Source organism: Anopheles bellator, assembly GCF_943735745.2.
Source record: "Anopheles bellator chromosome X unlocalized genomic scaffold, idAnoBellAS_SP24_06.2 X_unloc_1, whole genome shotgun sequence".
Lineage (NCBI taxonomy): Eukaryota > Metazoa > Arthropoda > Insecta > Diptera > Culicidae > Anopheles > Anopheles bellator.
In genome coordinates, this window is record NW_026684271.1 from 1,909 (window position 1) to 13,926 (window position 12,018).

A 12,018-nucleotide genomic window follows, 5' to 3' on the forward strand; every position below is an offset into this window, starting at 1 on the left:
AAAAACTATCCATATTTTTGGAAAGCAATAAAAATTTGCCGTAATTTACCGTAAACTGTCAAATTGAAAAAAATACCCCCGAAACGAGAAAATATCCCGCAAACATAAGGCGCTCAAAAGCAACTCAAAGTAACTCACGGAACTCTAGCAAAAGATTCATAGTTTCTTGGCCTGCCATACATTTTTTCCAAGTTTCTCATAGTGTGGCCCCCGGGTATGCCTCCGCCTTTTTATTGCGATCACTATATTTTTTATTTTTTAGTTGCCAGAGACATGGCAGACTTTCGTAAATTTTTATAAATTCAGTTAAACACTTTCGCGAACGTTGACGAAGCGTCCAAAATATAAATAAGAGACCAAAACAAAACATCAACAAGTCAACCGACAAACTTGCACTTGTTTGAATTTGTTCACAAATTGTTGCTCGTTTGTTCAGATTTGTAGATCTGCGTAAGTGACATTAATGACATCTCCGAGAAACGTCAGTTACTCAGACATCGGTATCGAATTGGAGCGGCTAGACCGCCCATTAAAGTAAGGTTTTACTGGTGGGCTACATCAAGCGTAACGTAATGATTTTGACATTAACGATTAATGCCAAACTGCTGCGGCGCTGTCGAAACGTTTACGGGTCGGCCGAGGCGTAAACCCGAGCGTAATTATATTTTTCATACGCTTTGCTTACAAACAAAGGATAGTTTAAGTTCTTATTTGCTAGTATAGCAACAAATTGGAAAAAAACAGAAAAAAATTCAGAAATCAATTAAGTTTTCTTCTATTTCTATTTTCTTGGACCAAAAACACGAACGTAAACACGTTTGACATTTTGTTTTTAAATTTTTGCTGCCACACGAAGCGTAAACGTTTTGACATTACAAACTAATTTTACGCTAGTTTTCACGCTTCGTGTAGCCCCCTAGTTAGAAAGGGAAATCCACTTCACCACTCGAGTTCAACGTCGGACGTCGGTGGAGTCTTACTGGGGGGCTACATGAGGCGTGAAAACTAGCGTTAAATTAATTTGTAATGCCAAACCGTTTACGCTTCGTGTGGCAGCAAAGATATAAAAACGAATTGTCAAACGTGTTTACGTTCGTGTTTTTGGTCCGAGAAAACAGAAACAGAAGAAAAATAAATTGATTTCGGAATATTTTTTCCTGTTTTTTCGATTTTGTTGCTATACCAGCAAATAAGAACTTAAATTATCCTCTGTTTGTGAGCAAAGCGTATGCAAAAGGTATTTACGCTCGGGTTTACGCCTCGGCCGACCCCTAAACGTTTGGACAGAGGCGCAGCAGTTTGGCATTAATCGGTAATGTCAAAAACATTACGTTACGCCTCATGTAGTCCCCCAGTAATAAAACCGAAATGTCAAACGTGTTTACTTTCGTGTTTTTTGTCCGAGAAAACAGAAATAGAAGAGAAATAAATTGATTACTGAATTTTTTTTGTTGCCTTTTTTAGATTTTGTTGCTATATCAGCCAATAAGAATATACATTATCCTCTGTTTGTATGCAAACAGAGCGTTTGCTAACGGTTTACGTGTCCGATGAGGCATAAACGTTTTCACATAAGTGCGAACAGTTTGGCATTTATCTGAAATGTCAGGTTGTTTTCTTACAGCCCGTGTGGCGGTCTAGTTACAAATAATTCCTACACGGATCAGTTCATTAGTGTTCTTAAACTAGTATGAACAAAGATTGAAAGTTGTTAATTCTGATTGTGTCTACATCGTCAGCCTACTCGTAGTTTATAGTTTTAATGTTATCTACCCTGATTAATAACTCAACAAAATGAGTAGGCTTCGAAAACTTTTACAGCAAATAAATTTGGCCGAACCGCGACAGCAACCTTTGTTTGTTATGCGCAAAGACTCGCTGATGTACGTCCCAAACGAGGAAGCTGAAAACAGCTTTCAAATTAAACAATTTGTATCAGAGGATTTGGAAGTCAGCAGTCAGTACGGTGCACACAACAGCATCACTTATACTGCCCTCAATTTGCGAGGGAAAACAAACCGGTTTCCGTCTTCTGGTGATTTTTCGGATACTTATATGCTGGTAATTGTATATAATGCTAGGTGGTTTTGAAATTGTATTTGAATGTTTGCTTTTGCGTTATGGTTTGCTCTTTTTTTTTTGTTGTTCTCTAGGCACAGTACGGGCGTTGGTGGCAGGAGGCACCCTCGTTTAGTCCGGACTTTGGAATTGCAAATTTACCATTCGAGTTAAACTGTCCTGTGGATGACTACATTGTGGTGAAGTTCGAGCAAGCCGTTTACCCTTCTCGCGTAGAAATTTTCGAAACACTAAATGCTGGGTCGGTATATCGCTTGTGGGTTTACACAGTCCTAAAAACATGGGTGCTCATCTGGGATCGCTCCGAGGACACGGTGCTTCAAAACGTGTTGGGCGAAGGTACAGCCAAACTATTCGTTCCCTGTATACGACGCATCAATTCAATTACGAATATTTTGAAGGTGGAATTAGGCCACCGCCATCAATCGTATTATAGTGCCATAGATGCGATAGCATTATATGGCGAACCTCCAAGCTGCGTTTCCAAGAGTACAGCAAAAACAAGCGTCGTAAAAGTTTCAACGTGTGCTGTTGCAAATGAAACTGGCAGGCTAATATTGAGTGACTTGCCGCAAGAAATAATTTATCACATTTTTAAATACTTGGACTTGATCTCTCTAAGGCAAGTGGAGCGCGTTTGCCATAAATTTGCTACTGTTACCAAAGATTGGCGCCTTTATCGGGAGGTAAATTTGCGTCCGTACTGGATGATGGCCGACGATGTCCTGATTGATTGGCTGGCAGAACGTGCCACGCATATTGAGAAGCTGGATTTATCTTGGTGTGGATCTTACGGTGGATTTGGCGAATCACATATCGAAAGGTGCGTAGCAGATGTAGCTCACACAACTCCTCTTATTATAGGACTTTCCTCCTTATACTTGTGCTTTCAGACTTCTACTTCATGGAGGTGCTGGTATTAGGAAAATACGAATCAATTGTAACTATCACGCGCATTTTGTGTGCCGGCTTATCTATATCAAAGGTCTAGAGTTGGAAGAATTTAGCGTTGCCAATTCGCCAATTGAGCCATACATTTGTTCGGACTATTTATGGCAATCCTTGCAACGGCTGAACGTCTCATATACCAACATTCGGACACGTTCGTTGCTCGGAATCCTAAGCACAAGTCGTCAGTTACGTCACTTGAACGTCAACTGTTGCACGACGCTGGACATGACGGCCGTGTTGGAAAAGCTCGGCACAACCAATCTCGATCTTGTTAGTTTTAACGCTTTCAAAACAGAACCATTTCCAGAATCTTCGTTACTGGCTCTTCGAAAATGCACCAAACTGCAGGAGCTAGACATCGGCTGGTCAACAATCAATAACGAGTGGCCACCATTAGCGTTACAGGCATTGGTGCGAGAATGTGGTAGCGGGCTGAAGAAACTCTATCTTGGAGCGATGAGGGGCTTACTTGACGATGACTTGCTGACCATCGCATCCCACTGTTCGGTATTAGAACAACTGGCGCTGGTTGGTTGTACGAACGTGACCCCAACGGGAGTGGAAACGGTGCTCAGTAACTGTAGAACGCTGCGTCTTCTAGATGTCAGTCACTGCATGACCAGAGATTGTCAGAATCTAGCGACGTGGGCGAAGCTTTATCCAGAAATCGACATTCAGTGTGTTGTACGTACACAAGAAGACTAAAGCGAGTATACCGCCGTTGACAGCAGCCTATCCTCGCAAAACTGATTAAAAACTGAACTAAAAGGTTGTAATTTATCGGACTGTCTAGCTCACAGATACTTATTGCTAATCTCATATAACACTTTATATATATTTATATATTTAATTTATAATCTATATTATAAAAATGCAACTCTATTTCGTGTGCGGTTTATAGACTCCGAAACTACTGAACCAATTGACTCGAAATTTGGTATACAGAGGTTTTAGGGGCCGGTGAGTGGCAGAGACATGGTTAGAAACTCCTCACTCCCCTTTTTTCTTTCCCCTTCCTAAGAACTAACTATTAAAAATATTAATTACTCCACAAGTTATGAATCGAATCTCATCAAAACTCGCACAATTGTTGATGGTCACCTGAGAAACCATGTGACAAAATTTGGTCTTTGCAGGACGAGCGGAAGGGGTGGTCCCATACAACCCCTATCCTTAAAATACGTAATGTGGGCAATGTGGGTATCGTTTGTTAGGTTTTGGCGGTCTCTAAATCGATTGGTTTTACTTAAAAGCCTTTTCCTTCCTCCCATCACCACCTCTCTTTGCATCCATCTTGAAGTAGTGTGATGTTAGGGGAAACTGCATAGTTTCCCTGCAGTAAACTGCGTTTAATTTTTGAAGAAGGTGAGAAAGAGAGGAAGAGAGAGAAAGAGAGAGAGAGAGAGAGAGAGAGAGAGAGAGAGAGAGAAAGAGAGGTAGAGAGAGAAAGAGAAAGAGATAGCAAGGGACTGCTACAGCCTTCTAGTTTTCATTTAGGATCATATAATAGAAAAAGCTCCCATATAAACGTAACATCAAATTCAGCGTTGTTTTCGGGTTGCAAATCGGGTTGTTTTCGAACATATCGAACCAAATTCTGCAGGTGGGAGTTTTTGGGAAGGGATAATTTTCTGGTGAATGTTTGAAACCCCTCGCTACTTTACAAAGAGGGCTCCCGTTCACAATTTCGGTAAATTTCAGCAAAAAGTGCAAAAAGCAAAAAGCTCGAAAAGTGGTCAAACAATTTGAGTCAAATTTAGCTGGTGCGAGTTCATGCAACGGGAAGCGGGAAGGAAAGCCAATCGGATACATCACCGATCACCATCACCGGATACATACAAACTGAACAAATACGTCACCGAGAAGCCCGATCGTCTGAAAAGTAGGAGTAACGGGAAATGAGAAGGGAATCAGATCGGATACGTCATCGGGAAGTCCTTTGAAACGCCAGATTGAGAAATGATGATGAAATGAGGCGTGGCGACGCGCGCCGGGGACAGCTAGTAATTTATATAACACTCAAACATATATCAGCGCATTTTCCTTGTATTCGTTCTTTTGGAAATATAATATGCTAATACTATTGCAATAGTCGATATGTATGTTTGACATATAATATATAAATGTTAGTTGTTCTATGAATTTTACTATAATAAATGTTTTGTTTGTTTGGATTTGGGGTGTCGACTTTATGAAAAGTCCATCAGTATGTAACATGTGCCTAGGTGATGATTTGCACATTTTTTTGTATATTTATCTTCTATAGTTATGTAATGTTATATAATTAAAAGGAACTCAGCGAAATAAAGTGGTTCAAGACAAATTAAAGGTACGCGCTTGAGTTCTTGTGAATTTTAAATCAAAGGACGGAACTGGCTAGAAACATTTTGAGCCTTGACTATACTTTATGCTTCTGTTTCTAACATTAATGCTGTGAGTTTTCTGTAGAACATCCTCTACGGTGAGCTGATTCACCCGTTCCTGGAGACGAAAATGAAAACCATCAAGGCGAAATAGAGAGAATCAATTATTTCATTATGCAACTACGGCAACTTGTAGCTGTTAATGGCCTTTAAGATGGTTCGATCAAATATTTCATCAGCTCCGAAGGATGAATCGCTCATAGTACGCTGCATCCTCTTGGCCAATAGCTTGCCGGAGAACGGCGTGCTACCACTGGTAAAGGTACTGTAGGTGTAATGCTTGGCCTTGATCGTGTTGATAACTTGAAGTACGAGTTTGATCAGAAATACGGCAAAGGTAAGGAAGGAGATGGTGAGCAGAGCACCTTCTGCCGATGGAAAATCCATACTACCATCACTATCGCCGGCATGGTCGATCCATCTAGTTCGACGTAACTGCCGCCGCCGCCGTCGTTGATTTCGTCGGATGTTGTTGTGGTTGTCTATCCACAACCTAGCGATCCTTTGCTCTGCCAGAAAAATCCAATAGAATTAACTTTTAGCTCTTTGAGTTCTTTTTTAATGTGTCCGTCATGCTTGCTACGTACCAATGTTGGCGAACAACAAACTCCGGAGACCAACCAATAGGTGAATCTTGCCACTAACATTATATGCAGAGCGTAAGCCAAAGCTAGCTTGCAAGTAACGCAGAAAGTCGAAGAACGCAGCGAATTCCTCACCGGCTACAGTCACCGATTGTCGAACGTGAACCGGACAATCAATCGCAGAGTTTGCCGGTGCAATGATCTTCGTATGAAATGATTTCTCGTTTAACGAATACATATGCCCTCCATAATCGTCAAAATCATCTAATTCCATTGATATGGTGCTGTTAGTCGATCTTGAAGAAGGCTGCTTAGTGGACTTTTCATATCGGAGAGGAAGCATCCCAATATGCTCCATGGCATTCCCATTATGCTCCGTGACCGGTTGATGCCCACGTTCCGGCTCCAGTTTACTCGAAGCGTTCAGCGCCCGTACCTGGTGGAAGCCAACTTGTTCTAACGTCCTACCGTCTTTGTTATCGTAGTTAAGCAAAATACGTACCAACCGTTCGGAACCATTCAAAGTATTCGTTGGTTCTAAATGTGAAAGGAGACTAAAGTACGACAGCAAGCTTTCCGAATATGCAGGTTTGATGGTAGAATTGATTGTTGATGCAACACGATCACCTATGTACGATGTACGATCACCTTGCACAGGAGAGGGCGGAGTGAAGTGGGAAATTTCTATCCAATTACCTCCAGTTCTTGGAACTCCGTGAAGGATTACAAGAAGCCACACCATAACCAAAACATTCGCACAATCTGTTAATGAGGTTTTTGCCATTTGCCTTGCGATATTCGTTCAAAATTCGCGTATCGTTGGTTGCTTCGTTATTTCTTCGGTTATTATTGAAAGCCTTCTGATGCCTGCTGATATTGATGTAGCAGTGTGACACACGACTGAAACCATTGTGCTGCATTCGGGAGAAACTTGACACAAATTGTGAAACAGTGCGTATGCAGTCATCGAGCCGTATAATGATGGGCTCTATAAATGCGCTCCGATTAGTGAAGCCCCGGAACGTAGTTATAACGTAGGCTTGGTAGATGTTATCAGATGTCGGAAAGTCTGTACGGTGTAACTTTGTACATAGCTAGCAATGCGTTATAGTTTTATTGGAAGGGAAAGTATGAACTTGTACCTGCTACTTTCGCCGGACAACCGTTTCATGCCAGTATTTTGCAATCGTGATTAATTGAATTATAAATGGTATACGTTTATTACGCAACAAGGAACTTGGAAGAAAGCTCAACAACAAATAGCAACATGCAGCAAAATAACCCACGGAGCCACGAGCATTCGCATCGTCGGCGCGCTGTCGACGCGGACGCCAAAACGGACAGTTGTCGTCACTCCGCTGACGACAATCGTCGGTCGGTCGGTCGACAATCTCAACTGACGAAACGCCGTCCGTCAAACGCACACATACACTCACCGTTCTGAGAAAGCTTATTTTATGGCAAATAAACTGACAGTTTACATTCGTGACCATTTCCCCTTTGAGATCAGAAGTTTAATAGTGTTGAGAAAAACCAGCTGGCTTTGAGGAAATAACGCTTAAGACCGACTCGTCAGCAGAAGTTAACTTTGGTTATGTGCTTACCTAACTTCTTCTTCTTTGTCGCTACAACCGCTGTGCAGTCTTGGCCTGCAACACCAGAGACATTGTTAATATCTCTGATGTTATCCTTATCGTAACAGTTCGTTTTTACGGGCGGGGTTGTTAGCCCCGCGCCAACATCGCGTCGTTCTCAAACATCGGACAGGAGCAGAAAATATTTGACGAGACAGGAGTGTTGGCGAGTCAATACAAATAATAATATTTGGCCTTCCGTCTTACAACATGGCCTGACAAACAAATCCTCTCCAGTCAGCTCGGTTCCTGGCCGCCGCTCTCCAATCCCTGGGACACCGAGTACTCTCCGCCAGATCTCGCCTCACCTGGTCTAACCATCTCGCTCGTTGCGCCCCTGGTCGTCTCTGCCCTGTTGGTCCCTACCCTAACACCATCTTCGCAGGGCAGTTGTATGGCATTCTTACAACATGCCCTGCCCATCGTATCGGTCCGGCTTTAACCACCTTCTGAATACTGGGTTCGTCGTAAAGTTGCGCGAGCTCGTGGTTCATACTTCGCCTCCATACTCCGTTCTCCTGCACGCCGCCAAAGATCGTCCTCAGCACTCGTCGTTCGAAAACTCCGAATACTCGCCGGTCCTCCTCTAGCATGGTCCACGTCTCATGCCCATAGAGAACAACCGGCCTTATGAGGGTTTTATACAGGTAACACTTCGTACGGGGGCTAAGTATGTGCGACCGCAGTTGTTTGTTGAGACCATAGTAGACACGGCTTCCGCTGATAATGCGCCTCCGGATCTCACGGCTGGTATCATTCTCCGCAGTTACCAGTGAGCCGAGGTAGACAAACTCGTCGACTATTTCGAACTCATCGCCGTCGATCGCAATACTGCTGCCTAAGCGTTGTTGGTCGGCTTTGGTTCCGCCGGCTAGTATGTACTTAGTTTTAGACGCATTTATCAGTAATCCAATCCTCGCTGCTTCTCGTTTCAGTCTGGTGAACTGTTCTGCCACCGCCGCAGTTGTTCTGCTGACAATATCCATGTCATCGGCAAAGTAAACGAATTGGCTGGATTTGGTGAAAATCGTCCCCCGCGTGTTGGTCTCAGCACGGTTCATCACACCCTGTAGCGCAATGTTGAACAGCAGACAGGAGAGACCATCACCCTGTCGAAGTCCCCTGCGGGTTTCGAATGGACTCGACAATCCACCCGAAATCCGCACACAGGTGGTAACAGTCGGCGGAAAATTATTTGGGAAAGCACTTTGTAGGCGGTGTTCAGGACAGTGATCGCACGATAGTGCGCACAGTCCAATTTGACGCCTTTTTATATATAGGGCAGATAACCCCATCTTTCCATTCCTCTGGTACCTGTTCTGTGTCCCATATTCTTACAATCAGCCAGTGTGAACAGCTGGTCAGCTTTTACGGGCGCATCTTTATACGCTTCGCTCCGAGACCATCCTTCCCAGCCGATTTATTATTTTTCAGTTGCTTGATGGCGTCCTTTACTTCGCCTATCGTTGGTGCTGGTACGTCTTCCACGTTTGTCACACCGACGGGATCGCTCTTTCCGCCGCCATGGTCCTCTGCCTGGCGCCATGTTCGTGTGGTGTTCGTCGTAGTGCTGCTTCCAAATTTCGGTCACCTCACGATCGCCCGTCAGAATACTTCCATTTTTATCCCGGCACATTTCGGCTCGCGGCACGAAGCCTCTGCGGGATGCGTTGAGTTTCTGCTAGAACTGTCGCGTTTCCTGAGAATGATACAGATTTTCCAGCTCTGCATACCTTTCCTCCTCCAGGTGGCGCATTTTCTTCCGGAGATTCTGGTTCGCTGCATCTTCTTCTGTCTATGTCTTTCCACGTTCTGTCGGATGCCACTGCGCATCTTAGACGCCTGCGCACATTCGTCGTCGAACCATTCTTTCCGTTGAGTTTGTCTCACGTGCCCGATGACGTTCCCGGCTACGATGTTGATGACTGTTTTGATGGAGTTCCAACAGTCCTCGAGAGGAGCTTCCTCCAGCTGGTCCTCTTCCGGCACCGCAGTTTCGAGCCAATGCGCGTAGTCTTCGGTGACGTCAGACTGCTTCAGTCGCTCGAGGTCTAGCTGGGCCGAGCGTTGGTACCGAACATCATTAACTACGGATAGTTTTGGCGCATCTTAACCATCACCAGGTAGTGGTCCGAGTCGACGTTAGCGCTCCTATAGGATCTGACGTCGGTGATGTCTGAGAAGTGTCGACAATCAATCAGAACGTGGTCGATCTGGGTATCTGTTTGATTTGGTGACCTCCAGGTGTACTTGTGCAGAAGGTTGTGCTGGAAGCAGGTGCTACGTTCGGCCATGTTCTTGGAGGTGGCAAAGTCAATAAGTTTTAAGCCCATTTCATTGGTACGCTAGTGGGCGCTGAACCCTCCAATCACCGGTTTGTATTCCTCCTCCTGGCCGACCTGAGTGGTCGTACTCACGCTCCAACTGCGCGTAGAATTCATCCTTATCGTCTTCGGTACTTCCTTCTGTGCACGTTTGTGATGCTGATGTTGAAGAACCGGCCTTTGATTCTCAACCTGCCCATTCGAGGGCTGATGGGCCACCACTTAATCACCCGCTTCCGCATCTCGCCCCTCACTATAAAAGCTGTCCCCCGGCCCTATTACAGAACTCGTACGGTCGATTCGAGTGAACTTCTCGTTCTCGATTGTCGAACTCGACGGCCGGGATCACGGTTTTCAATTAGAGAAGCTCCGAGTGCTAAATGTGCTCAAATGTGCTAAAACCTTAAATGTGAAAGCTTGTCAAGCTCTTCGAGTACGAACTGCCATTCTGGTGCATTTTTGCAAACATTGCACACACAGATACACATACACAGATAGCAGTTCAGATGTGCGTACGATTCTTGCTTTTATATTTCTGAAATTTTAAGATGATTTCCGCGTATTACGTTTTCGATAGCGACAGTGATAGCGAAGAAACTGAAAATATAACGATTCATCACAAAATATTGCGATGTAAATCCGACCCACTGAATTTTTCATCATCAGGGTAAGTGTGCCCAAAATCGAAAATGTTCAATCGATTTTTCATTCATGTAATAATGTTGTTGCGGGTTCAAGAAAAAAATTCGCATATCAACGGAAATGTTTTTGACCATACTTTCCGAAATAGAAACAAACTTACCCGAATCTCTTCGCCCTATTTGCAACTGCTATAGCAACATGAATAACAAAAATAACCCTTATCTTTCCGGCCTATTCGGGACTGCGGTAACCACAGGAATACAAAACACTTACCTACCCTTGCCCTTCTTTCTTCCGGGCTAATTAGTTTCTTTACGGGGTAATTAGCTACCACATGAATGATAAAAAACCCGCCAGTATCCTTTTGGCCTACCTAGCTATCCCTGCGGAGCATAAACAATACAAACTAATTGATAAAATCAAAGACATCTTTACAGAGCTGCTCTTTCAGTAGCAAAAAGATGACGGAAATCCGTTTGTCAATTTCAATCCGTCAGTTTGTCCGTTTTCAATCGTAATATCCAGTGAACAATTTCGCTCTTCTCACTTTAAATTCGACAGCTCATCCACAAACTCATCCACTGCTTAACCACTGCTTCATACATTTATTCCGTATGGAGCTTGCATGGTGGAATGGCAGTGATCCGTGGATAGGTCTATGAAGTGAGTAGTGGATTGAGTTCTCTCACCGAACGGCCCCCTGTCTCTTACCTGTGTGTCCCCTCGCTTTCTTCGTTTTCTTTCTGCCATATTCCCCCATAGCCAAAATGAAACAGTTCGTACCCAGTGAACAATTTCGCTCTTCTCACCAAAAAATCCAGTCCTCATCCACTTCCCATTCTCTTCCCATCCAATACTTCAAATATTTTCTCCCATATAGCCTTATATGGGGGAAACGCTGTGAGGAGCCGTTAGGTCCATGGAGTGAGTAGCCGTTTAAATTCTCTCACCGAGTGGCCCCATATCTCTCACGTGTGTGTTCTCTCGCTTTTTTCGTTTTCTTTCTCCCATATTCCCCCTAACCAAAATGAAACAGTTCGTATTTGGGCGGTACATTTCGGTATATTTTCTCCCTCTTTTTTCGTACACTCTTCACTCTGCACTAGCGGTTCACAATTTGGTGCGTAGCTGCCTTCGAACGCGTTGTAAAATGCATTGCATCGAATCCTTTGCATCCCATCTGGACATCTGATTGGACATCTGAAACGAGCAAAGCGAAAACATTTCAACATTATTTGGTCGTCACTGAATACTGTTCAATAAACTTACCTGGATTATTTCTATCAGGATCACCGTGATCGACAGAGAAGCACAAACACTTGGTACTTTACACCTGGCACTTAGAAAAAACAGAGGCAGAGTTTTCGTCCCGATTCACCAA

General features: G+C 43.8%; 1 protein-coding gene across 1 annotated transcript; it reads left to right on the forward strand.

The window, feature by feature from the left end:
• Nucleotides 1-1,725: 1,725 nt before the first annotated feature.
• Nucleotides 1,726-5,322, forward strand: LOC131214098 (F-box/LRR-repeat protein 4). The gene is made up of 3 exons (XM_058208461.1): nt 1,726-2,061; nt 2,154-2,902; nt 2,973-5,322. The coding sequence occupies exons 1-3, from the start codon at nt 1,795-1,797 to the stop codon at nt 3,733-3,735; spliced, it is 1,779 nt and encodes a 592-aa protein (XP_058064444.1). The 5' UTR covers nt 1,726-1,794; the 3' UTR covers nt 3,736-5,322.
• The last annotated feature ends 6,696 nt before the right edge of the window (nt 5,323-12,018 follow it).